We start from the raw sequence: 27,742 nt of genomic DNA, 5'->3' as shown, positions 1-27,742 counted from the left end.
AAAAAAGGAAAAAATATGCTTTTTTACATTAAATTTGAAGTAGATTCACTTAAAAAGTCTCTAAACTTCATATATTTTACTTAAAACATTTTGGCATTTCAATTCGAAGGAAAGATAATTTTAATTAATTATTTAATTAATTCCCTAAACCTTAATTTAAATGAAATATAATATTATGCATCATATTACTCATTTAATTAATTTCTTATTTACTTAATTATATAATAATAGGTTCCATTACTTAATTAACTAAATTATTTTATTAACTCATTAAAACCTTAATTATTTTAAATATTTAATTCATTGCTAGATAACAAATTAAAACACGTATTCATTAATTTGATTAGTCAAATTCTTTTTATTACCCTAATACAATCTTAATTAAATTAACTAATTTTTATTTAATCTAAATTTAATCATTCAATTAATTGCTTAATTACCCTCAACCTTACTTAAGTTAAATAATTTTAAAATTTTCCCAATTTATTAATTTAATTTATTGATTAATTACTAATACATGATTATTTTTATTTACTTAAATTATTTAATTAATTCTCCAAGCCCTAAACCCTAATTTAAATGAAATATATTATTATGCATCATATTACTCATTTAATTAATTTCTTATTTACTTAATTATATAGTAGCACGTTCCATTACTTAATTAACTAAATTATTTAATTAACTCATTAAATCCTTAATTACTTTAAATATTTAATTCATTGCTAAACAACTAATTAAAACATTTTTCATTAATTTGATTAGTTAAATTCTTTAAAAACCCTATAATAGAATCTTAATTAATTTAACTAATTTTTATTTAATCTAAATTTAATCATTCTATTAATTGCTTAATTACCCTAAACCTTAATTAAGTTAATCTAAGTTTTAAATTTTTCTAAATTTACTAAAAATAGAACATTATACACTAAACTACTAGAACTAGCCATCCCTCTTTTTCCTTGTCTATCTCTTTAACCCAGCCGCACCATGATTGACAATTTTACCATATGGCTTACTTATGGGGTTGAAATGTGCTCTAGATGTCATTTACTTTTTTTGTTATTATATGACTTTAATATTTTTTGTACATAATAAAATAAATTAGAATATTTATTTTTTGCAATCATGGTTCGTTTGTATTTAAGAAGAGATGCTGAACGACGAAAAAGGCTATTAGCTATGTTTAAATTTTATATGGAGATTTGTCATGTTAGTTCATTTTTTACTATATTGATTGCAACGTCGACTGTATGTACTTATAGGCCAAGAATAAGATCTTTGCAGAGAAACAATCCATTGCATAACTATTATAATTGAAAAGCAGAAAGGAGATTAAAGTACTAATAATGAATCAATGCATTTTCTTTTATTCATGATAATCACCACAATGAGATGGGGACAATTATTCGGTGGGGCTCCTCCCATCAACAAAATGGAGTACCACAATTGCTACAGAAAATAAATGACACAACAATCGCCCTTCCCTCTTCCAAAGAATAAATGAACAAAAAATATTACAACATCCTCCAACATGGCATGATATAAGAAAACCGTAGGAACAACTCAGGATATGGTAATTAAATAAATTTGACAAAACTTGGAGTGAAGCATCACATTTCCAGGGCCATAACTCAGCTGAAATCAGATCATCAACATTTTCTTTCTTATGACTAGGACCCGTGCCCATCTCAGTGCTGATTGCTCTTTGTTAGTCTACCGTCTACACTTTCCATATAATTTATTCAGAAATTGAACTTCAGCTTGGCATCATTTGGTTCCCACGGTATGTAAAAAACTTACAAAAAGAATTTACTTTTGCAGCTATGACGATAAGCACGAGGTTGGCACACCACCAATAAGGTCTTCTTCACTGCTGATTCCAGTGAGCCATGGGAGACCCAGTCACCATGATGTAAACAAAAAAATGTGAAATCCTTCACAAGAGTCGGTAACAATGCCAAATCAGTATCAGAGTGATACACTGATCAATAAATAATAAAAAAAATTCACAAATACACATGCATACAAGAAACATATGTATATATACAATATCAATCACAATTATACTATTTGAAAGGGGAAAGAGAGAGAGAGAGAGAGAGAGGTAAAGTTAATGGGGCAAAATTTATTGTTTAGCAAAACAGATTTTAGCTGAGATGAAACGAATATGATTGCATTGCATAACATATTTGTGTCCTGGTAAAGATCCATGAATTATCAAACCAAATAAAGCAATTGAGTCTAGCAGACAAAGTTATACATGAAGCAGAACATGTATATGAAAAGAAATTAGTTGCAAGCCCTAACAGTTGCCAGGAGCAAAACTACCATACCCTCCAGCAAAGCACCATCTTTACGAGTCAACTTGAAAGCCTTGATTTTAAAATTTTTCGCTTGAAAAGCATTTTGAGCTTTAGACAATTAAATAACTATTAAAAATGACCCAAAAAATAGTAGCAACCTCTAATAAGATAAAGAAAGAATTAGCCATACAACTTACATGTAAGACGAGAATATAGGGCTAACTGATTTTAACACTCTCTGGAGAAGATGAAAGTGCAGCACCATTTCCCTCAACAGATTTCTCCCTCAAAACTTCAAAGTTCTCTGAATTTCCAAACAGTTGCTTCCGAAGGACACCATGCAATCTACCAAAGAGCTGCTTCTTCAATGACTCAAAGGCAAAATCCATTCTCTCTAGCTGTTCCATTGCATTCACATTGTACATGAACAGCCCATAATAAAGTTCAAAGCTGTCTCCAGCTGTATTCTCCACCAACTTCAACAAAGTATCATACCCTTTTGTGTTAATTGGCGTAGAATCCAATTCTAACTTCTCCAAAACCCTGCCCATGGTGTGGGTAATGAACTGTGACCCTGCCGCATGCCGATCGTGTTCTGCACAACTCATCTCCACCATTCGGCATCCTTCTCGTGCAAAAATATCAAGGAACTTATTACACCGAGCTACTCTTCTTTCATCACTTCCAACCCTCACCTTATCAAAAAGAAAAGGAAGAGAATTCCAACCATTTTTACCACTTTCTGGTCCAAACATGGGATGCGTGCATAGAATATCAAAATCCGATGGTAAATGTTGAAGAAACAAATTCCTTGGGAACTCTTTCACAGACAGCACATCAACAAACAGAGTACTTCTCTTCAATCTCTGAAGTGGCAATGACTTGAGAACTTTTTCAGTCGAAAGAATCGAGGTACACAGAAGAATAACTTCGGGATGTTCTTCACAAAGGTCATTAGCGTCAGAGAAGAAAGAAACCCCCAATTTCTGAGCTGCATCTCTATAATCAGTTCTTGAATAAGCTAAAACTGAGTGGCCCTGACAAGCCAGGGTTTTGGCAAGGAACTGACCGAAGTTTCCAAATCCAACAATTGCAATCTTGAGTTTTGAACTATCATCAACACTTTCAGATATCTTTCCTTTAAATTCATATGGTAGAATAGCATCTTGAGATCTGAAAGTTCCAGTAAAAGTTTGTAAATATATTACGAAAACAGATTTTGCAGCACAGTTTTCCCCACTTATGCTCTTCCAAGCAGTTTTACTGGTCTGCTAATACTAGATCAATGATAAACTCCACAAAGATTACAAATTAAATCTGATATTAAACAAGTCAAGGAAGAAAAATAATATTGAAATTCATTTTTCCTAACAACTCCGTCCATGATCTTGATAAGTATTCCTAAAGCCAAATTTGCTCCACACCAAACATTAACTAAATTGGGGGAAATTTTCTCTACTTTTAAAAATATTCTACAAATGCGGACCAGTAAAACCTTGAAAGAGTCTAAATTCTTATTGTGATAATTTTTCCTATTTAACTTCATTTGAAATGGAAGGCCTTAAGTCTGTTAAGATAATTATATAATTATCTTAACATTTAACAAAGTCTTTTAAAGCTAAAAGGACAACTACGATCACATGCCATGTAAGTTGAATTGAATCAACAATTCAAGAAAATAAAAAAGTAAAATGCAAGAACTAAAGCCAGAATAATACAATCCATTACAAACTTACCTCAAAGGATTTGAGCTTGAAGCCAAAGCAGCACCATTTTCGTATCTAATTCCTTCCAGACTCTTTCCCTTCTCTCCGTTCTCGAACAACTGTTTCCTCACAACATGATGCAACCTCCCAAAAAGCTCATTCCTCAAAGCATCAAAAGCCAAATCCAACCTCTCAACCATCTCCAAAGCACTCTTATTATACAGAAACAAGCCATAATACAAATCAAAGCTATCCCTACAAGTATTCTCAACCAATTCTAACAAAGCCTCATAACCCTTTGTATTAATTGGCGTTGACTCCAAACCCAACATGTCCAACACCCTCCCAACCGTGTGTGTCATAAACTGTGACCCCGCTGCAAACTTGTCGTGCTCTTGACAGCTCATTTCCACCATTTTACAACCTTCACTTTCAAATATTCCCAGAAAATCTTCACATCTTTGAACCCTGGAAGATTCGTTTCCGATTCTAACCTTTTCGTAGACAAAGAAGAGGTCTTTCCAGCTTTGTTTGGCGCTTTGTGGTCCGAACATGGGATGGGAACAAATGATGTCGAAATCAGAGGGCAAGAAATCAAGGAGGAGATTCTTGGCGAACTCTTTGACGGATAAAACGTCGACAAATAATGTGGACCGTTTCAGTCTTTGTAAAGGAAGAGATCTCAACACTTGTTCGGTCGAGATAATTGAAGTACAAAGGAGGATAACGTGTGGGTGTTGTTCACATAAGTCGTGGGGGTTTATAAAGAAGGAAACTCCCAAACTTTTAGCGACATGGGAATAGTCGGATCTCGAGTAGGCTAAAACTTTGTGGCCTTGAGAGACGAGAGTTTTAGCTAGGAATTGGCCGTAGTTGCCAAAGCCTATAATAGCTATCTTGAGGGTAGAAACGGGTCGGACATGTTCTTGGGCGGGTTCAGCGGAGGTGGTGGTGGAGGAGTAACAACACTTGATGGGAAGTGGTTTGGAGGAATGGATGGAAATGGGTTTTGTTGATGTTGGGAGCAAAAAGAGAGATTGGAGGAAAAGTGGGGAGGGAGAAGAAAGAAGGAAAACAGAGGGTTTTGAAAGAGATTGATGGAGAGAAGGAAGAGAAATCATTGTTAGTTTTGCAGAGAGAATTCTGGTAATGGAGGCAAAAATGGCAATAAGCAGCCAGACGGTGGAAGGGTTCGGTCTTCAGGGCCATCAATAACGGCTATTAAGGACTAGGGTTTTTTTTTGGTGAACTGTTTTTGTTTTTTTCCTATTTTCTTCTCTCTTTGAATACTCACTACATATTTGAGAAAGGAAGTTACATGTGGGGGTTTCAGTTCCACATGACTCCAATTTGGTGTAGGAAAAAAAAATGGAGAACAGATAAACGCGTAGCAGTCAGCAGATTCCATCTCTCGTCATAAAATAAAATAAAATACAAAAATCACTCAATTTTTTAATCATAATTATATTTTAATTTATTAATTTTTAAAATTAACATTTCATCCTAATCGTATAAACGTTAACGTTTGAATATAAAATATTTTAAAAACTTTTTTTTTCTACTCTTTTTTTAATCAACGTTGCTTCCTTACACCGATTGGTCACTGTACAACTAGATCTAATCCTGAAATGCGAAATATTACCAAATCTCCTTGCGTTCTCTTAGGGAGCACTAGATCAGGCTAGGTCTGCAACGTTACTAGCGAAAAGAAGTTTTGTTTTAAAAAGAAAAAAATATAAATATTTTTAAATATAATTTATTATAGTGATAATTTTTAAAATTAATAAAAAATAAATATTATAAAAATATTATCACATTATTAAATTAACAAAAATATTAACAATTGACTAACACATTATTTATGCATCTAATGAAAATATTTTTTTTGAATAAAGTATTCATTTTAAAAATTAATAGACTTATATATAATTATAATCAAAAGTGGAGGGATTAGTGTATTTTACTCAAAAAAAATGATGATCATATGATTGTTTCTGCCCTTTTATCTTTCCTAATTAATTGTCCAATTACAATTTCTTCTAATGAATCATGTAAACTTCAATTTTTAAACATCTATGGTAAGGTCTTAAAACTGTTTAACTACAATATGTGATGCACTTACACTACATTTGATAGAAAAAAAAAAGGTAAATGGGGATATTGATTTTTCCTTATTATTATATTCAAAAAATTGCAATGTATCTTCTTTTATTGTTTAACATTGAAATTTTTTTATTTTGACTCTTTATTTTTTTATAATCTTGGCTATTGTAAGAATTAGTTAAATCATCTTTGTTTCCTTACTTTGTCTATTTTGTTCTTCTTACCAAACTCAACAATAATTAAATGGTAGAAATGCTCACCAAATCTCTATACTCATATATTTTATTCAATTTAATTCTTCTATTCCAATTCAAAATAATTTAGTCACTTGATTTTGAAAATTACTTCAATTTAGTCTTTCTTATTAAGAGCATCTAATTTTACCATTAAAAAGATGACGTCAGTATTGATGTGACATATTTTAATGACATGACACCCACATGATGATGTGACATGTCACGTGGTACCAATTTGATGACAAGGTAGTGTCACATGGCATTAATATGATGATGTGGTAGATAAAAAAATTTTGAAAAAATATTTTTTATGTTTTGTCATAGGGACTAAATTAAATAAAATTGAGATATTGAGAAACTAAATTGAAAAAATATTTGAAAAATATAAATTTTTATGTAGATGATAGATATACTTATTAATAAGTCAAATATTTAAAAACATATATATAAATATTTTTATACTTGATTATTTGATTGTACAATATGTATATTAATTTATCTTCTTTTGAAAAATTAAGTTTAAATTCTTATTCTATAGAAAAAATTTCATATATAAAATCAAATTTAGATAAATAAATTACATTATGTTGAAATAAAATAATATAAAAAAACTAAATAAATTTTTTTCTTTTATTTATAACAATACAAAAATTTAAAATTTATTTGATTTAATTTTTAACTTGAGTTGAACTCAAATTAGCAAAATAAAGAAAAAATTTTTAAGGGAATAGAGAGAGAATGACTATTCCTTCCTCTATAAACATAAAGAAAATTTTAAAAAAATAAGACATTCCTCCAACCAAACATCCTATTAAAGATCGCTCACAATTCTTTATAAATATCCTGCCCCACTAATTAAAGTTCAACATCTTACTATTTCGTATTTTAGTTTTGTCACAAGATGGAAAACATGTTAAAATTTGCTGGCACTTTTGATAATTTGGGGTCCCACTGTTTCTCAGGGAAAGAAGAAATGAAAGAACACAAAAACATGTCTGCTGTGGGGAATAATTTAGAGACGGTCGCAGTGGGTCAAGCCACCTCGATCAGCTCTGCTCAATATATGATATGATCAATGTTTGCACGTAGTGAAAAAGTAGAGGTAGGGTAGAGCAGACTTAATTGGCATGGAAAGGAGACCTTTCAAACAAGGATATTTAATACAAGCAACTTTGTTCCAAAAAACTAAAGATGTCTTTGGTATTAGGGTTATAAAGTCAATTTTTTGTAATACATTAAATTAAATTATATTATAATATTTATTTTATAACATATCATTATAATGTAAAATTACAATCACATTATATCTATTGATAACAATATAATTACAATTCAAAATTAATACAATCACATTATATTACATTTTATAATATTTTTAAAATATTTTTACTCATCATCTTTTAAAAAAATTACTCATAAAACCCTATCCTTGCTCCCCGCTCCCCTCCCCGAAGACGGCCTAGGTCCCGCTCCGATTCCGTTAACAGCAGTGGCATGAAGTTCGCCGTGAAGGCATGGAGCAACGGAAGAGCACGGGCAGGTGTGCTCCACCTGGGCTGCTGCCCAACCCCCATCGAGACTCCTTCTCGTCTCCTCTCCACCTGTAAAGGCCTGCCCCTTTTCATCTCTCCTGACCTTCTCCCTTCCTTCCCTTCCCCTGACTCCCGTCTCCTCCATGTTAGCCCCCTTCACTTGTAAGTTCTTTCTTTTTGCCTTTGATTTATCTTTCATTCCTTGTTTGCTGAAAACATTTTGTATATTTTGCAGCTTGGAAGGCCTTTCGATCAAAACAATATCAAAAATCGGAGGGCTTCACCAGCTGCTCGGTTTGCATGAATATGGGTTTGTGGCTGTACCAGGGATTCCATTCAATGCCTTCCGGAAGTTATAAGGGTAGTTTTAAAAATTAACATTATATATCTCGTAAAATATTTATAAAATAAATACTGTAATATTATTTTTTTATATTTTAATTATTATATTACTTATATATTAAATATTACAATATTATTTTCATGTAATTACATTGCTTACAATCACATTATTTGTAATCACATTACATTATAAAGTACCAAACGCTACTTAAATTTTTCCTAATGACTTTTGAGTCTGGTTGAAGTTATCATTCATGAATTTGATGTGTTTATCATATCCTATTACAATTGGTACCAGCTTTGATTCAAACTTATTGGAATAAGCTGATTGTGGGCTCTTGAGGACCACGTACATTCCATGTTGGTTAAAATTTCTGAAGACTGAAGCTAGTCTACAGCTAAGAATTTAAGCAGCAGCCATACTATTTACGAATTGAAGAACAACACAGAGTTTAATTGATTCTAACTGACGCTTTCTGGAGAAGTTGCAAGGGCAGCACCATTTCTCCTAACAGACTTCTCCTCCACAACTTCAAGCCTATTTTCAGGGGATGCCTGCAGTACTGAATTCTCCCATAAAACGTGGAATTTCTCTTTGGGAGATGCAGGCATTGCGGCCCCATATGGCACAACTGATTTCTTAGGAAAAACTTTACCCTTCCCGTTCTGAAGTACTTGAAGCTTCTCGTCGGCATTTCCAACCAATTGCCTCTGAAAGAGACCATGTAATCTACCAAAGAGCTGCTTCTTCAATGACTCAAAAGCCAAATCTAACTTCTCTAGTTGTTCCAGGGCGTTTACATTGTACATAAAAAGTCCATAATAAAGATCAAAGCTATCCCCAGCGGTGTTCTCCACCAAATTCAACAAAGTTTCATACCCTTTAGTGTTAATTGGTGTGGACTCCAACTTTAACTTCTCCAAAACCCTTCCCATCGTGTGTGTAATAAACTGTGACCCTGCTGCATGCCAATCATGTTCTGCACAGGACATCTCCACCATCCGGCATCCTTCTCGAGCAAAAACGTCGAGGACTCTATTGCACCTTGCTACCCTTTTTTCATCACTTCCGACCCTCACTTTATCAAAAACGAAAGCGAGACCTTTCCATCCATTTTTACCACTTTCGGGTCCAAACATGGGATGTGTGCATAGAATATCAAAGTCTGAGGGTAAATTTTGAAGAAACAAGTTCCTTGGAAACTCTTTCACTGATAGTACATCGACAAACAGGGTGCTTCTCTTCAATCTCTGTAGCGGCAATGAGTTGAGAACTTTTTCAGTGGAAAGAATCGAAGTACATAAAAGAATAACATCTGGATGCTCTTCACAGAGATCATCAGCATCAGAGAAGAAAGAAACTCTCAATTTCTGAGCCACAGCACAGTAGTCTGTTCTAGAATAGGCTAAAACTGAGTGGCCTTGTCGAACGAAGGCTTTGGCAAGGAACTGAGCAAAGTTTCCAAACCCGACAATCGCAATCTTCAGCTTTGAACTATCATCAATGCTTTCGGAGATCTTCTCTTTGTATTCATATGGTTGAATAGCATCTTGAGATCTGAAAATTGAATTAAGAGTTTGTAAATATGTCAAATTGGATTGTATGGGACCTTGCTCTTTCCAAGCAGTTTTTAGAGGGTAAAATCCCCCGTGTTATTATTTTTTATCCAACCATGATAATGAATGAATAGAAAAGTAAGGGAGAGCAGCCAACCAGTTCTTAAAAATATACTAATTTTTCTAGTTATTTTTTTCTATACTTTGTGAAAATCAAATACGACAAAAGAAAAACAAAGGAGTAATAATTGATATATATAATATGGGTGGTTGGGATGCCTTGTTTTGCGCCCTTTATTATTGCTTGGCAGGCATATTTTATTGAACTAAGCTCTGACCGAGGAGGGGAACTAATATTGAATAATCAATAGCAAGAAACAAAGTGATAGTAATATAGTAATAATTTATCTATACTATCAAAGAAGGCTACAAAGTGGACTGTAACTTAAATTTACCTCAGGGAGTTTAAGATCGACGCCATTGCAGCACTATTTTGGTAACTTTTATCTTGCAGACTCTTTCCCCTCGCTGCATTCTCGAACAATTGCTTTTTCACTACATCGTGCAATCTCCCTGAGAGCTCATTCCGCAACTCATCAAAACCCAAATCCAACTTCTCAAGCATCTCCAAAGCACTCTTATTATACAAAAAAAGCCCGTAGTAGAGATCAAAGCTGTCCCCTCGAGTATTCTCCACCAGTTCCAACAAAGTTTCATAACCCTTTGTATTAATCGGCGTTGACTCCAGCCCCAACATGTCCAAAACCCTGCCTACCGTGTGCGTCATAAACTGTGACCCGGCTGCCAACTTGTCGTGCTCTTGACAGCTCATTTCCACCATTTTACACCCCTCTCTTTCAAATATTGCGAGAAAATCGTTGCATCTTTGGACCCTGGAGGATTCGTTCCCAATTCTAACCTTTTCGTACATAAAGAAGAGGTTTTCCCAGCTTTGTTTGGCGCTTTGTGGTCCGAACATGGGGTGGGAACAAATGATGTCGAAATCAGGAGGCAAGACGTCGAGGAGGAGGTTCTTGGCGAACTCTTTGACGGAGAGGACATCGACAAACAATGTGGACCGCTTCAGTCTTTTTAGAGGAAGAGATTTCAAGACTTGTTCGGTGGAGATAATCGAAGTACAGAGGAGGATGACATCAGGGTGTTGTTCGCAAAGGTCACTGGGGTTTAGAAAGAAGGAGACTCCAAGCTCTTGAGCAATGTGGGAATGGTCGGATCTCGAGTAGGCTAAAAGACTGTGTCCTTGAGCTACCAGGGTTTTAGCCAGGTGTTGACCGTAGTTTCCAAAGCCTATGATGGCAATTTTAAGGGTTGAATTGACAGAAAAAGCAAGCTTGACAGGGTCTTGGGTAGGTTCGGAAGTCGATGTTGAGGAGAAGGACGACCTGATTTGGAGTGCTTTGGAGGAATGCAGAGAGAGGGGTGTCGTCATGTAAACAAAAGAAGGAGATTGGAGGAAAAGTGGCGGAGGAGATGGGTTACAGAAATAGACATGTGAAGGTTTTGGAGGCGATTGGTGGAGGAAGGAAAGTGATGGCATAGCCATTTTAATTTTTGGGTTAAGCAGAGTGACTCAAAGAGAGAGACAGAGACAGAGAGAGAGGGAGTTTGGTTATGGCGAAGATGGAAAATTGGGCACTGCTTTGCAGAGAGAGTTGCTAGGGTCTTAAATAAATTTTCATCTCCACCCAGGATCCAATCAAAGATCGTTTTGGTTTTTTTTTTCATTATTATTGTTGAGAATATGATATAAGGTTCTGTGAGTGGGTTAATTTATTAGTCAATGCAAAAGAAATATTGCACGTGCTAATTCTTCTTCTCGGTAATTGAGACTTAAATCCAATAATAGTACCCACGCCGGCCAAACCCATCAATTGTAGCAGAGGACGGGCATTTATACTCTGCATGTAGCCATGTACGTGTCACAACAAACTCCAAGGAATATACTCAAGGAATACACTTAAGGACAATAGAACACCGACCACCGACGAAATTAACTTAGTTCGAAATAATTACGTTTCATGTCTTAACTATGCTCACATGAGTATAAAAATTTCGTATTTAAATAATAAATTTATAATTTATTTATAATTATATATTTTTTAATTTAATCATATTAATTTTATATAAAATATAAAATAATGTAAATTATTTAAATAAATTATAAATTATATCATATCATATAAAATTTAACTTGATCCGTTTGATAAACATATTAGATATATTATGTCGTATTACACGTTTAACAAATATATTCATATTCATATTTAAAATCTTGATATTTTTAATTAATTAAGTAATGTTTGTATTTATATTTATTTATTACTTTTTAAAATTTATACGATATAATCAAGACATGCAAATATTAATAGAAAAGTCTTAAAACAAGATTTTTAAGAATGAACTAATTACTCTAATAACTTCTCAATTCTACAATGACAAATAAGAAGAAAATCAAAACACAATCCGACATTTGGAATATAAACACTATAAAAAGAAAAAACACATGCACATGCATGATGCAACCACCATAGGCTTATTTATCTCTGTATATTTGCGATTATTCCAAACCATCTACGACTCTATGGATAATGAATTGCATTTGTCTTCTTCTATGGAAAAAGAAAAACATATAAAAGACGTGGAGACCCGCAGCCTGGTATCTGATGTTTGTCAATGCTCCACGTGAAACAAATACCAAGTACAAAAAACGTTCAAGTGACGACTAATCAAATACAATAAAAACCACAATTTATAATCCCCTTTTACTTTTCTAGAGCTTTCTCTTATGTGATGCAAGGGAAAAAAAATTATAATCAGTGATTATTTTTTAATTTTAATAGTAACATAGTTCAGTTTGATTTTATTTTTTAAAGTTTTTGAAATTAAACCAACTTTGAAGAGAAATTACAAAAAATAATGTAAAAGGTTCTTTTGCTAAGGAGAAAAGATGTGTTGCAATAACTAAAATGGAATGCATTAAAGGCGACAGAGAGGAAGACTAAAGCAGTCTTTGAAGCGTAAGTAATTTGGTGGCAGATAACTCAATGAATCTGTCATTCATTTTGAGTTACTTTCACTTCCTCATAAGACATGGTTGTTCTATGTCGTTCTCATACTATTACACAATTCTTAAAGAAATAATGTTTAGCCAAATTAGGTACTTACATTTTGCTCTTTGCATAAGAATTTTGTATAAAAAATTTTTATACATAAAATAAAAAGATACAATTTGAATCATGCACATAAAAAAAGTAATGTAAAGCAACACTTTATACGCTTTTTTTTTCTTCAAAAGAATGAGTATCCAATGAAGCAGTTTTTGTGCCTATTCCCTTCAAAGCAATATCTTTTTAAATTAATACCTTTACTGTTTTTGAAGTAGGCTTCAAATCTTGTTTACGCTTTTAGAAAACTTGGAAAAGCACAATGCTTGCAAATTTATGAATTTATTATTATTATAATTATTATTACAACAAAATTTGCTTGTGTTAAGAACATCTACTTGGAGCATTGCACACTTGGAACGGCCTTATGCGTTATGCACTAGGTAACGTCTTTGGGCTTTACACACTTGGAATGTCCATAGGCATTAGGCATCTCTACAGGTTATGTACTTGTCAACGTTTTACACACTTAAAGTTGTTACGCACTTGGAAGTCCTTATGTATTACTGCCTTGAAAAACAATTAACGTAGTTTTGCCCTACATGAAAATTTTATTATTAAAAATAAAACTTTCATGCATAATTGGAATATTATGATCAATAACAAATCTTGTTGTGTGCAAATGAAACCTTTGATTTATAAAAAGTCTCTCAAGATAATAAAGGGTTTTAGTTATATGCCTTTAGATGATAGCATGATGAGAATACGAGAATAGATGTGGCAGAACTACTTCATACTGTGGGAAAAGGAAGAAAATGTCAGAAGTTGCTAGAGGAATATTTATTGATCACTTTTCCAATGTCATATCTTGTCACTGAGTGTAACGACCCAAGTCCAACCATTAGCCCAACAACTTTTTGAGCCTAAACCACGTGACCCTCAAAAGTTTAAACTCAAGTTACTAGTAGTGGTGGGCTTGAATTATTATATAGGTATTAACAATCACACTCACATCAGATATGGGATGTTGGGTATTACAATCTCATCCACTCAAATCCTTGATGTCCTCATCTAGGCCACACATTACATCCACAAGATCAAGATCTTATCAGAGCAATGTGAAAGCTCACATCGGACTGACGCAGGCTCTGATACTATTTGTAACAATCCAAGTCCAGCCATTAGTCTAGCAACTTTTTGGGCCTTTTTTGAGCACTTGCAACTTTTAACTTGAATAATTTCCAGTGATGAAATCAACACTAATATAAAGTATTCATATCATATTACAACACCAAAACTTGTTTCGATTAAAAAGAACACAAAATTTCCAAGTTTCGAAAGCCAAAATTCTCAAAATCGTCACAAAAATACTCAGATTTTTTAGTTTTCAGTATCAACGAGCCTACTTTGAGGCTTTAATTCTCTTAACACAAGAAGCCTCTAATCGAGCCATTGACGCCAAATTAAACATCTCATTTCAAACTACAAAAGCCCTCAAAGAAACGACCAAAAATGTTACCGAAATATGGAGTTCCGATGACCTAAAGTTGGGTTGTCAAAACTGTTGAAAATCAGGTTTCTGAGATTTTATTAAGCTATAGTTTTATAAAGATAATAAGTAGATATTATTTTAGTATTTTATTTATTTACAACTATGACCTTGGGTGCCTTAATAATTAGAAAATAGAAGAAGGGGTTTTTAAGTAAATAAAGAAATTTAATTAAAGTCAGTTTATTTATCACATTTAAGTTAGTAGGGATTAAGGTCAGTTTTATTTATCATGTTTAAGTTAGTGGGGTTAAGTTAGTTTATAAGCTTTAAAAGAACAGACAGGAATTTATTTCAGTTTATTCATCAGATTCAAATAATAGACAGTCAGAAGAACTTAACACCAAGGAAGAAAAAAGACAAAGGAAAGGCAAAAGTATTCAAGAGATTGCTGATTAAGGTATGTTTGGGGTTGTATTTTCATTATTTGAGCATAAAAATCCTAAATTATTTGTATTTTTTTCCCTTTTATTCAAATTCAGCACTTTTCTGATGACTTTTAAATGACATGATGAGTACCAACGGAAAAGTCTTGAAAAGATCTTTCTAATAGTTTTTGTAACATCTCGTTTGGCTTTGTGGTTAGGAAGATATGAATTTTTGAAGTTAATTAGAAACCTAGTTCTGATACTATTTGTAACGACTCAAATCTAACTACTGGTCTAATAGCTTTTTGGGTCTAAACAAAGTGACCCTCAAAAGCTTAAGCTCAAGTTACTAGTAGTGGTAGGCTTGGATTGTTATATATGTCTTAACAATCACATTCACATCAGATGTGAGATGTTGGGCATCACAATGAGCAAGTAGCACTTCAAGCTTTACACATCTGTGAGAAGGCATTTGGAAAAGATTCATTACCTACTGGAGAAGCTTTGGACTATTTGGTGTCAATTCAGACCAGACTTGGGAAAGTTGAGGTTGAGTTACTAGATTAGTTCAAGAGAATTCTGAGGTTTCAAGAGAAAGAGTTGGGCTACGAAAGTGAGGGAGGTTATGATAACACTAAAAAGAATTGTATTCTACTTAGATAAATTAAGGGGAAAAGGATGAGAAATTTTTCTTGAAAAAATTCTACAAGCGTTAAATGAAATATAAACAGGTTACTCAATGTTAATATGGAATATTCTCGTTTTCTAAAAAAAAAAAAACCATAATAGAATGTTTTAGATTTATAAAGTAATTGTTTGATATGTTTTTACTAGAGTAGATAATAAGTTCTAAGATTTTTTTTTTTTTTGGTTAGGCAAGTAAGATGTGAGCTTATTTTAGACTTGAACACCATTTTTTAGCATGATAATAAGAAAAAGTTCAAGATAAGAGTTCTAGAAAATATGAAGAGAAGTAGGGATATATGTGAAAAAACAAAGAGATGTAAAAAGATTTGCTAAAAAATTTAAAGTGTTAAATTCCTATTAGAAAAATAATTCCTTAAAGTCTATAAATAGGAGAGAATAGTTTTACAGAAATTGATAAACAACTTTTAATGTTTCTCCTTAAATTTCTTTGAACAAGTAAATTCTCTTTACAATAATATTTTTTTATTGTTTTTTCTTGTTTCTCTTTTTTTTAATATTGTTTTTATAAAGGAATAGATAAACATTTTTTTAATTATTATTATTGCTACAACATAGCTTTTCATAGAGAGGATTTTTTTTAGGTGACATCAGTACCTCAATCAGGTTTTTATTTTTTGGTATATGTTTATTGATTTATATATACATAATATATATATATATATCAACNTTGAAGTTTATATATATAATATATATATATATATATATATATATATATATATATTCTTATATATTTTGTTTGACATAAAGATAGAATAAATAAACAAACATGGAACATTACTGTAATTATAAAGATGTAATGATGCGTATGTAGGAATGATAATGAATGAGTGATGCAATATGTGAATACTTATCTAGTTGTTTGTTGTTTAGGAGTTTCGCTTTTTTATCTGATGGCCAAGACTTGTTTTACATTAAAAGTTCGCTATGGTGAGCCTGGTAGAGTTACTCTTGGAAAGAAGAGAAAGGGTATTGCTACAACTTCTCTTTTAAGAAAATGTGAGTAAAGAGGACTACTACAGTTCCTTTTATGCTTGAAAATTGAGATGATGGTGTCATTATGGAAAAAGGAGAAGATTGCATTTGGAAGCAATGCATGCAAAACAAGTATATAGGCATCCATGTGCGTTAACTGGTTATCATTGGGACCGTATTTGTAGTGAAGTCGCTATAGATAGAAGGTATTCCATCCTAAGAGCATCAGTATTGAAGTTCAATTTTGAACATATTGAATTCTCACTTGCTTTCACTAAATTTGGATCTAACCTACAATGGGTCCTTGGTTGGAATGATTGGATAGTGAAAGTCTTGAAGAATTCTGCCTGCGTGACTACTCTCGACAATGCTGAAGTCCTTAATGTTGTAAGAGTTATCTCTAAACTTCATATTCATTAGGAAACCAGAATTGAAGTATGGCATGACATTCTTGAAAGGTGGAGTACATTTTCATATACCATGATTACTGCTTGATGAGAGTTTACTTTTACTTTTGAAGATATGCATATTCTTTTAAAACTTTTTTGTGCTAGGTGAGGCAACTTTCGTTCCATCATACTTTCTAGAAAATAGGAGAGTCTCAAAGAGTTCTTTATATACCTATTTAAAAGCCAAGTTAAAGCTTCTAGGGTGAAGTGCTTCTCTAACTAGGTAGGACTCTTCTATAAGAAATTCAATATTAAAGGCAAGAAAAGTCCTCTTAAGTATCGAGATCACACTCATGAGTTAATAGCTTTGTTGATTATGTGGTTAGCTCAGTATGTCCTCCCAAGTTGTCTAAATGATGGGATCTCGTCTTCAATTATTCCTTATGCAATTAAGATTACTAAAGGTATAAGCTTTCCTTGTGCTGCACTATACTTAGGACTTTGTATAAGAAGTTAGACTTATATCACTCTAAGAGTCGCTATAGTGTCTTCACTTATATGGATGTATCATTCATTCAAATGTGTTTGTGGAAGATATTTCATAGTTGTGCCCCACATCTAACGTGCATCAATCTTCTGTGTCTTCCTCTATGAGTAAAACCTTGAGAGACAATTATAGGGCTTGGGAGTGGCATGACCAGACTTCCAAGGATGATATTCTTGAGGTGCTGGATAAGGCAATTCAATTTACTCCAAGGCCTTATGTGCAATCGAATAATGGTTTTGGTGATCCAACTATTTATTATGACAAGTAATTATTTAATACTAAAAAACTAAGCTCGAGTGGATTAAACTCTTTATTGTGGATTCATAGTTTTCAATTGCCTTATATGATTGAGATGATTAGTTCAGGTGCTGAAAGGGACTCATTTTGAGTTATATTCTCCTTATAGAGTGGCACGTTAAATTTGATACAATTAGCTAGCTTCACCAGGACCCCATTTACTTGAAAAATTCTCCACTTATACTTCCCTATTTCTTATTGAGGTGCTTAATCATCAAGTGAATAAATTCAAAAATTGTGTTGTCTCAGCCTTTGACAGAATAGGCACCTACACTGCTAGTGGTTTTGCTTATTAGGGAGACTATCTTCAAGAATGAACTTAGTTTGTTGTAGTTAATTCTAAAAAGCAATTGCGCGTTCTTTCCATCAGTAATAATGACGTGTCTTTTTGTTTGATTTCTCTTAAAAGGATTAAAACCTCTCATTAAGTAAGCTTGTTCCTTATTCTCTTTATTTCCCTTTTTACTACATTTCACTTTGTTATTGAACTCCTCTCTTCTTCTTTTTTTAAATAAAGTCAACTCCAAGTGCAAAGGCGGAGGCACAAGATATCTCAAAGTCTAAAGGTAAAGAAAAGTCATGTGACTACATGAATGATTATGAGTCAAGCAATGAGTTAGTTGAGGAGAAGTTTCCCGAATATAGTTATCTAAGTTTAAGAAGAGGAGTGAAAGGTAATACAATACAAGAAAGTCTAATAGATATGATCAATTTTCTATCTACTACTGTGAAAAATGTTGGTGATGATGTGAACGCCACTACTAGAGTTTATTAAAGTGTTCTTAGGGCTACTCAAGGTAACATGTATTTTGATTTTGGCTTTGGAATAACTCAACATAACAATGCAAGTACCATTTCTGTGGAACCTTTGGAGTTACTTGAAGCATTCAAAACAACCTTGGAGTTTATGCTACCCTTGGTGTTACTCGTAACATTTCTTTTTCTCCTAAACATAGTTAGACTACTTCTTCTTCTTTTGCAAGTGTTCCAAATACTACTTACAATGTTTTGTGTTCTAAATACTACTCACAATCTTCTTTCTTCTCCAAGAGGTGTTCCAAATTCTACTTACAATGTTTTGTGTTCTAAATACTACTCAATATCCTTTTTCTTCTTTGAGACGTGTTCCAAATACTACTCATAATGCTTCTTCTTCTCCTGAAGGTGTTCCAAATGTAACTTGCAATGCTTTTTCTTCTCCTAAGAGTGTTCTGCATATAACTTGCAATGTTTTTTCTTCCCCCGATGATGTTTCAAATAAAACTTACGATGTTTTTTCCTCTCTCAAAGGTACTCCGAATAACTTAAGTAGTATTTATTTAAGTATTGTTATGCCTTCTCTTGCCACTTACTGTGTCTCGTCCTTTTTAGTGATAGAACGTAGAGATAATGCTTCTGACATTCACTAGGAAGACTTTCATGGTATTTTAGTCTTGTCACAACACTTGGAGCTTTTAGAGCGTATCTATAAAGTAGAAGATAAATTTTGGCTTTTTAATAATAGAAACCTAAACAAAGCCATTATGGACATCTTGGGCAATGCGTTAAATATTGCTTTTTCCCTATGGGTAGACATATCTTATTAGGATTTGAAGCAAAAGGTGAGCCAAATGATAAAGGCGGACTCAAAATTTTTTTTGAATGGTGTCATAATTAAAATAATAATAATTAAAAAAATATAAATATGTTAAAATCCATAAACTAGAAGTTTTAACATTAAATTAAAGAAAATGTAAATTCAGTACATTCATTTAATGCTTGAAGATATTATTTGACATGTAATACTATTTTCTATTAGCTAAATTATAATTATGAACCCAAACTATCGAATTAATCAAAAAAATTTAGAAATGAAGTATTTAAAAACTTAATTTTAGTTGAAAATTATTTACAATGGAAACCTAGAGATGAGTTGTTTTAAAAGAGTGCAAAATGCAATCAAAGATCGAGAAAAAGAAGCGTCACTACTGGTTTCAAGAGTAAGATTTGAGTTTTTGAATAGGGATGGAGAATAGTTTAGCTTTTAACTTTTTTAATAAAATTTTAAATTATATAAGGATTTTTTTTTTTTTGCCTTTTCAATTCAATATTCAAGTAGTAGTATATAAATTACACTTTAATAAATCTACTTTGACTTGGAGTTTTTGATCTCACTCTTTATAAAATTGTAAAAAAATTAATAGGTTTATTACCATCATTAACTACATAAAAACTCTAGCATAAGTAGTAAAACAAATATAAAATTTTGACCTGTCATTGAATAAGTGATGTCATGTGACATCACATTTATTAATGTAAGTCCGCCCATGGAAAATATCCTCAAATCCGGTTGCTAGATTAAATGTCTTAATACTTATATAGCTAAGACCCAAGAATACATTATGACAAAGATTGACAAACCCGGCATGTAAGTTGAGATAAAAGAGATTGATTCACAGATGGCTTAATTGAGAGATCAGAAGACGAAGTTGCCAAAAAAATTAGATAGCTTTTCCGATTTTGAGAATAATGAATCCTCTAGGCCTTTGAACTTCATACTTAACTAACTTGCTCATGTTCTTCTTTTTCTGACATTACAGACTTGTTTTCCATATTGTTTTTATACTATAAGATAATATTTAAAAAAATAATAATTAATCAAAATTGAACATCTACAAATAATAATAGCATCTCATATCGTTTTATATGTAATTAAACTTGTATAAATATTAATCTTGGTTTGTATTTGAAATTTTTTAGTTTAATATATGTTTGTTTTAAATATATCTAGATCATTTTACAATATTTTGAAATTGTTTAATAGTTGCAGACATCTTTTTTTGAAGACTTTAACATATTAATTATAGACATATATATAATAATATTCAAAACAGAATAAAAAAATAAATTCAAACCAAATAGAAAATATTTTAAATCATGAATATCATGTTCTCCACCTTTGATAAATGGCAACCCCAAACTTTAACTACCCTTTCCTCACTTTTCCATTTGTCCATCTTTTTTTCTTTGAAGGGGGTTAGCTTATTTCTTCAAGAAAAAACAAAGAGAATAAAGAACAAAAAAAACTCATTTATTTAATGTCATTTAAAAGATACTTTTCATGAATAGCTCAAATATTTATGAAATTGAATAGGTGTGGAAAAAAAAGGACAAATAATTATCAATTCTATATTAGGCAAGTGGGTACTATAACCGGCACATATTTACAATTCAAAATACATACTTGATATGTGAATACTTAGACCTACTCCATCTCATACTTTATCTCACCAACTGATCTCGATCTTGATATCTCGTAAGAGTCTCGCATCAATTAAGATTTGAATCTGCTCTGATATCATTTATCACAAATTTATATTTTCAAGTCAAACTTCGTGACAAGTATTAATTTGGAAAAAAGTCACGCAAGTTGGATTAAAACCTAATCCTTGAAATTAACGTAATAGTAATGAAGATGATGATCCACTCTCCTACATGGCCCGTCCTTCTGTCATTACGATGGCCTTTAGATTTCTAACTTAGGTTGTCCTTGGCCCTAAGTAAATGCAGAATGACTCATTCCAGTTGTACAACTCATACTGTTGTCTTTTGTTGACGATAACCGAGATTGTGGGGGCAAATATTTCTAGGGAGATGGCTGCAACTTAATTTTGTACCAAATATAACAAAGACTTTAGCTACACCTATATTTGGGCTGTCAATGTTTCATCCATGAGAAAAACTATTGTGCAAGTAAGAATACCTTCTTAGCAATGATAGATAAAGTTTGCTCATTACTTGTATTTCTTCATTGCCCAGACTCCGTTACCTTGCATTGCTCAAATGCAAGGCTGCAAATTAACCTATCTCAGTACTCGACTTTCTACCAAGCTTGAGCTTCATCACAACTTTCCCAATGCCTAACAAAATGATAACAAATCAAAAGAGCACCTTTTTTTTTTTCCTGCAATTTTCAATAATCCATGCTTTGAATCATTTAGAGTCCAAGATTTATGCCAACAACAACCAGGCATGACAATGGATATCAGAGCAAGAAAACAAAGTTGAGCGAGGGCAACAAAAACATTCTTCACAAAAACAAAAAGTAATAATAGTAACAATGGGGCTTTAACTCTTTTCTAGATTGACCAGAATCATCATCATCATCATCAATGTCATTGTCAACCCTTTGCAAGGGAAAATTCTCACTGCCGATTTGACCTTAAAGAGGATATGGTCTCTAGAGTCAAAATGTGCTACAAACTAAATTTACTTCAAAAGGAGAACTAGAAGAGAAGAACCCGTAGAAGCTGGAATCGGTGGACCATTAGCCCATCTTTTGTCTTCTCTTAAAATATCTTAAAAAGAAGCCCACCATGTGTAGCAAAGAAGGGAGCGAAGACAAGTGATTCGACAGCCATTAGCTTGATGAGGATGTTCAATGATGGCCCAGATGTATCCTTCAGAGGGTCCCCAATGGTGTCACCAATAACAGCTGCCTTATGTGGATCTGATCCTTTGGGCCCAAGAGATCTTGCATGTTCTGAAGCACCAGCCTGCATTCCACGACAAAATCCAGAGCATAAATACAGAACATTTACTTTCAAAACGTCAATCATAAGAGTAACTCATAGGAAGTCAGTCAAATCATTGGTACCTCAATATACTTCTTGGCATTATCCCAAGCACCCCCTGTGTTCGATGCAGAGATAGCAATCTGCAAACATTACCAAAACAGAAACAACATTAAGATGAAACCTTCTGTATGAAACACCTCAAGCAGTATCTCAAGAATTTAACATGCAATTCCAAATCATAAGGCTGTTAATACACAATATTAGGACTTGTTAACATTACCTGCACACCAGAGACAAGGGATCCAGCAAGGACACCAGAGAGAGTTTCCACACCAAAAAAGATTCCAACAAGAAGGGGTGTGAGCATAACAAGGGCTCCAGGAGGGATCATTTCTTTGATGGAAGCATCCGTAGAAATCTTAACACAGGTAGCATAGTCAGGCTTAGCACTGCCCTCCATGAGACCTGGGATCGTATTGAATTGCCTGCGCACTTCCTCAACCATCTTCAAAGCAGCACTTCCCACACTCTTCATGGTCATAGCAGAGAACCAGTAAGGAAGCATTGCACCCACAAGCAAACCAATAAAAACTTTAGGGGTCAACACATCAACTGTTGAAATAGCAGCACGGCTCACAAAGGCACCAAAGAGGGCAAGAGACACAAGGGCTGCTGATCCAATGGCGAAACCCTGGAAAGAAATGCAGTGCTCAAATGAATACCTTTAACTCACTAACACAACAACAAGATTATGTTTTCCTTCAAGCAGACACACAAGTGCTAAATCAAGCAAAAATTGCAACTACAGTCTGTGGCTTTAGTAAGAGAACTACTTCTCAGTTATAAACTACAGAAAAAATCAAAGCCGATCAAGGAGTAAAAAAATTACTCATGGAAAATTAAATTTAAAGGAGACAGGATGCGTTGAAAAAGGTAAGTAAAATAGAAATTGAATAACTCTTAAGAAAAAGAAATTTCAATTTTAAATAAAGTAAAAGGATTGGAAAAATAAAAGCAAAAATGACCTGCTTCATTGGACCAATGGATTATTCAATATCACCAAAGACATCAGTGCCAACCAAAACAAACAAACAAACAAAAAAACCTTCTTCTCAACTGTTATGCCATATCAACTAAAAACAGATAAGAACGAAAGCCTTGTGTTTAAGCAAGCAAATTTTTGTAAAAAAAAATTCAAACCTTTCCAATAGCAGCAGTGGTATTTCCTGCAGCATCAAGAGCATCAGTTCTCTCTCGTATTCTGTGGCTCATGCCAGCCATCTCAGCAATGCCTCCAGCATTATCACTGATGGGACCATAGGCATCAATAGCCAATCCAGTAGCTATGGTGCTCAACATTCCAAGGGCAGCAACAGCAATGCCATACATAGCAGCAAAGCTAAAACTAACAAAAATACTGACTGCAATAGCAAAAATAGGAATAATGCAAGACTTGTAACCCAATGCAAGGCCAAAAATAACATTAGTAGCAGCTCCAGTCCGGCAGGAATCAGCAACGTCTTGCACAGGGCTGCAGCAGAAAGTAAAGAACGTGTCAAAATCAATGATAATAAAGGACAAGTAAAGGATATTAATGCTACCAAAATGGATACCTGTATGCGTTGCTAGTATAGTACTCAGTTACAAATCCAATAATTAGGCCAGCCCAAAGACCAACAGAAACGCATAAGAATAGTTGCCTGCAGAAGAAATTCAATGTTACACACTCCAAATGCAAGCATATGACTCTTGATATTTCTCAAAACAAAGCAATAAGAGCTCACCAGTTTTTCACAGCTTTCTGGTCTCCAAAATTGAAAATGGTAAAGGAAGATGGAAGAGCTATCCAACTAACAATGCCAATTCCAACAGTCATGAGAACAGTGGAGATGATAAGTTGACGCTTCAATGATGGCTCAATTTCCTTTACAGCCTTAATCTCAAAGAAGTCTGTTGCAAATAAAGTGGTGATTAAACAAACAAGGATACCAACGGAACTGATGATTAGAGGATATAACATTGGAGTCAACTCATGATTGATGCCAAAAGAAGAGATGGAAGCAACAACAAGTGCAGCACAAGATGATTCAGCATAAGAGCCAAAAAGATCAGATCCCATTCCAGCTATATCACCAACATTATCACCAACATTGTCAGCAATCACCTGAAACAAGGAAGCAACTCAGTGACAACCCAAGAGGACAACCACTCAGTTTTCTGAATTCAAAGTTGTGATAAACATATTCATAGAGACATGTTACTTACAGCTGGATTTCTAGGGTCATCCTCAGGAATGTTCCTTTCCACCTTGCCCACAAGATCAGCACCTACATCAGCAGCTTTGGTATAGATTCCTCCACCAACTCTGCCAAAAAGAGCCATAGATGATCCCCCAAGCCCATAACCAGTGATCGCCTCAAAAAGACCACCCCAATCATCACCATAGTAGAGTTTGAATAAGTTGATGGCAATGTAAAGCACCAAAAGGCCATTTGCAGCAAGAAGAAAACCCATGACAGCACCAGATCTGAATGCAGTGATAAATGCCTTTCCAACTCCCTTTCTTGCCTCCAGAGTGGTTCTAGCATTTGCATAGGTAGCAATTTTCATCCCAAGAAAGCCAGAAACAACTGAAGTGACAGCACCAAGCAAGAAAGATATGGTGCTGAATGCAGCAGTGGCAAGAGCAGGCTTGCACATCTTAGATTGGTCATACATGCAAGGCTGGCTCTTAGTGCTGAAACCCTCGACCGAGCCAAGGAAAAGGAAAATCAAGATTGCAAAAGCAACCATGAAAATGCCAACATACTGGTACTCAGTGAAAAGAAATGAGGTTGCCCCTGTAAACTCATAAATCCCAAAATTAGCTAACTGAGAAAGTCTTTACAGGAATTACCAAGAGAAAAGGCAATAAACAGCACAACTAGATAAAAGCCCCTACTCCTTTGTTACACAAGCATATTGTCAGGAACACTGTCTATAGTACAAGCTTTAGTCTTCTTGTTTTCTTCTGACTTGATTATTCGGGGCAAAGTACCAGAAACAATGACATAACAGATAGAATTGAAAGAATTTCTCTTTCTAAAAGAAAAGTATTTGTACTTTGTAGTATAACATTTTGTTGACAGCAAATTAAAAAGTAACAGATCTAAATATATTTTTGCATTTTAATAACTCTATTATTTAATTTACAAAAAAAAAAAGATTGAAATAATTAAATCTGCCATACAGCAGAAACAAACAAGGAAATGGTCCACCAAAAATTAAACTCAGTATGTTACAGCCTCGGAAGCATGGAAATGATTCAAAAGCATCCCGCTTTCCAAAAGTGAAATAAAGTGTTAAGCATATCATATCTTAAAACAGTGCATCATTCCCTCAAATCAACTTGTACTATGACAGTCTTTCCTGCATTATATAACTTACATGTTACGGAAACAGTAAAAAAAAAAAAGAAACTAAACATATACTTAAGACAAAATAATTGAATCATCCAACGTTTATATCTGTTTTAAGTAACGCTTTCAGAGTAAACAAATTGAAAAGTTCTGGCCACTGGAAACTTAATTCAGGCCCCATATAAAAGTAAGACTTCCAGATCTGGTTCAAATTCAACAAAAAGGGTACAAGATCTCAAATAAAGAAACAATGACAATCCAATCCAGGAAGCATCAGCGTTCAACTTTCCATCCGCTTATTAATCAGTAGGAAAAGAAATTTCATAGCAAGCATGCAATTATGAGGAAATGTCCAAAGTCTTTCAATGCCATTATGCATAATCCATGTGCTACAAAACGTAAAATTCAAAACCCAAAAAAGAAAGGCCTAGATCTCAATTATATTCTCAATGTGCATATAGAAAAATAACACAACAACCTAATCAATGTTGATTGTGAGATATATTTAATAAATACACGTGGGTCCAAACTCCAGATTCCCCCCATCCCCTATACTCGATCTGAAGAAAACATTCATTGAAGCACATATTATATAAATAAAAACATACAGACATATATATATATATATAAAATTAGGACAGCTTGCACATTATGTAGCTTTTCATGGCTTCAATATAAAGTAAATACATATCAGAAAAATTAAAAAAAAAATACTTATACTTTAACATAGGAATACATGAAGAAACAGAAACCTCGTGCTCCAAAACTGTTTCTTCTTCCCCAGCAATAATTCACTACACAACACCAAAATTTATGCAGACAAACCAAAAACTCCACAAACCAAACATAAAAACACGCGCGCACACACAATGAGAAACAAAAGATCTAAACTCTCAAAACATATAAAACAAAAACGTTTCGCAAAAAAAAAAAGATAACCTCGTTCTTCAAAAAACCATTTCAGTTAGGTACTTCAGACATGCAAACAGGAAAAAAAAACCCCAAAATAAATCACGGAAACCCCACATAAAAAAATCAAAATAAGACCAAAAGGATCAATTTTTCACAAGAAAAAAAAAGACAGATCGCAAAAACCTTTAAAAGAAGAAAGCAAAAGAGCAACAACCTTCAGAGATGGCGTTTTGAATTTCAGCACATTTAAGAACAACATTATGGTCATTAAGACCTTCTTCTTCTTCAATGAGGTAATCCGCGTACCCGTTTTTCGCACCCGCACCGTTGTTCCCGGGGGAACCCGAGTCTCGACCCGGAGAGAGCTTCACCTTGGAAACGAGAACCCATTGTACGAAAGAAAAGGCAATTCCAACCACGGCGCAGACCGGGATCAGGATCTCGGCTCCGAGATCTGACAAAATCGAAGCCCCCATAATTACCACCCTCCCAAAGAAACGAAATGCAAGTGAAGAGAGAGAGAGAGTGTGAATGTGAACAAGAAAAAGAAGCGTCCTTTTTTTCCAGTGAGAGGAAAATGGGAGAGAAATGAGATTTTATATACAGGAAAAAGTTTGCGGTGGAAAACAAGAAAAAAAATAAGTGTGAAAATAAAGATTTTCTTCTCTTGTCTTTTTTTTTTTTGTAAATTATAAGAAATGGAAGAATCAGATCTCTTTAGTTGGGAGGGTCAGATAAGTATGGTGAGTAAGAGAGAGAGAGTATAAAAGTTTAACTGCAACGTTTAACCAGTGAAAATAACTGTCATTTTTGACTAATTTTTTGGACTATATATGGGAATTTAAAATAAAACAATTTACCAGTTCCATTTTTTTATTTGAAATGTAATTAAATATGTTGACAAATGTTAATTAGTTCCCACTTTACTTTTTAAACTAATTACCTTAACTAACGCGTCAATATTTATGTAGTTCACCTCTAATATTTTACTTAAAAATTGATTACTTTTTGCAAATATTTTTTTAAGAAAAAAGTAAACTTCAAGGTAAATAAAATCAGTTAAAACTAATGATTATTGCCTAACCTGTTTTAAATTTTGGTTAAGAAATTTAAAGAAAAGTAAATATATATGGTTTTAT

The 27,742-nt window shown here is 33.4% G+C and overlaps 4 protein-coding genes across 4 annotated transcripts; 1 reads left to right on the top strand and 3 right to left on the bottom strand.

The window, feature by feature from the left end:
- LOC18588854 (arogenate dehydrogenase 1, chloroplastic) lies at positions 1,336-5,262 on the bottom strand. Its single transcript, XM_018126419.1, has 3 exons — positions 4,043-5,262; positions 2,504-3,479; positions 1,336-1,937 (listed from the first exon to the last, which is right to left on the bottom strand). Exons 1-2 carry the CDS (start codon positions 5,131-5,133, stop codon positions 2,525-2,527), a joined length of 2,046 nt encoding a protein of 681 aa, XP_017981908.1. The 5' UTR covers positions 5,134-5,262; the 3' UTR covers positions 1,336-1,937; positions 2,504-2,524.
- LOC108663171 lies at positions 7,755-8,300 on the top strand. The gene is made up of 2 exons (XM_018126604.1): positions 7,755-8,045; positions 8,119-8,300. Exons 1-2 carry the CDS (start codon positions 7,846-7,848, stop codon positions 8,240-8,242), a joined length of 324 nt encoding a protein of 107 aa, XP_017982093.1. The 5' UTR covers positions 7,755-7,845; the 3' UTR covers positions 8,243-8,300.
- Positions 8,464-11,442, bottom strand: LOC18588852 (arogenate dehydrogenase 1, chloroplastic). The gene is made up of 2 exons (XM_018126603.1): positions 10,238-11,442; positions 8,464-9,783 (listed from the first exon to the last, which is right to left on the bottom strand). Exons 1-2 carry the CDS (start codon positions 11,344-11,346, stop codon positions 8,688-8,690), a joined length of 2,205 nt encoding a protein of 734 aa, XP_017982092.1. The 5' UTR covers positions 11,347-11,442; the 3' UTR covers positions 8,464-8,687.
- On the bottom strand, positions 21,669-27,202 carry LOC18588850 (pyrophosphate-energized vacuolar membrane proton pump). The gene is made up of 8 exons (XM_007013538.2): positions 26,818-27,202; positions 24,559-25,133; positions 24,078-24,457; positions 23,907-23,993; positions 23,494-23,824; positions 22,574-22,984; positions 22,374-22,433; positions 21,669-22,272 (listed from the first exon to the last, which is right to left on the bottom strand). Exons 1-8 carry the CDS (start codon positions 27,077-27,079, stop codon positions 22,066-22,068), a joined length of 2,313 nt encoding a protein of 770 aa, XP_007013600.2. The 5' UTR covers positions 27,080-27,202; the 3' UTR covers positions 21,669-22,065.

Source organism: Theobroma cacao, chromosome 9 (assembly GCF_000208745.1).
Source record: "Theobroma cacao cultivar B97-61/B2 chromosome 9, Criollo_cocoa_genome_V2, whole genome shotgun sequence".
NCBI lineage: Eukaryota > Viridiplantae > Streptophyta > Magnoliopsida > Malvales > Malvaceae > Theobroma > Theobroma cacao.
This window is presented reverse-complemented; position numbering and strand designations above follow the sequence as displayed.

Excerpts from the sequence above, each read along its gene's own strand:
- LOC108663171 (XM_018126604.1), top strand. The coding sequence starts at position 7,846 with ATGAAGTTCGCCGTGAAGGCATGGAGCAACGGAAGAGCACGGGCAGGT. Across the intron at positions 8,046-8,118 it reads CATGTTAGCCCCCTTCACTT|CTTGGAAGGCCTTTCGATCA; the intron begins GTAAGTTCTTTC and ends TATATTTTGCAG.
- LOC18588852 (XM_018126603.1), bottom strand. The coding sequence starts at position 11,346 with ATGGCTATGCCATCACTTTCCTTCCTCCACCAATCGCCTCCAAAACCT. Across the intron at positions 9,784-10,237 it reads TCGATCTTAAACTCCCTGAG|ATCTCAAGATGCTATTCAAC; the intron begins GTAAATTTAAGT and ends TTCAATTTTCAG.
- LOC18588854 (XM_018126419.1), bottom strand. The coding sequence starts at position 5,133 with ATGATTTCTCTTCCTTCTCTCCATCAATCTCTTTCAAAACCCTCTGTT. Across the intron at positions 3,480-4,042 it reads TCAAGCTCAAATCCTTTGAG|ATCTCAAGATGCTATTCTAC; the intron begins GTAAGTTTGTAA and ends TGGAACTTTCAG.
- LOC18588850 (XM_007013538.2), bottom strand. The coding sequence starts at position 27,079 with ATGGGGGCTTCGATTTTGTCAGATCTCGGAGCCGAGATCCTGATCCCG. Across the intron at positions 23,994-24,077 it reads CAGAAAGCTGTGAAAAACTG|GCAACTATTCTTATGCGTTT; the intron begins GTGAGCTCTTAT and ends TTTCTTCTGCAG. Across the intron at positions 22,273-22,373 it reads ATGCCAAGAAGTATATTGAG|GCTGGTGCTTCAGAACATGC; the intron begins GTACCAATGATT and ends CGTGGAATGCAG.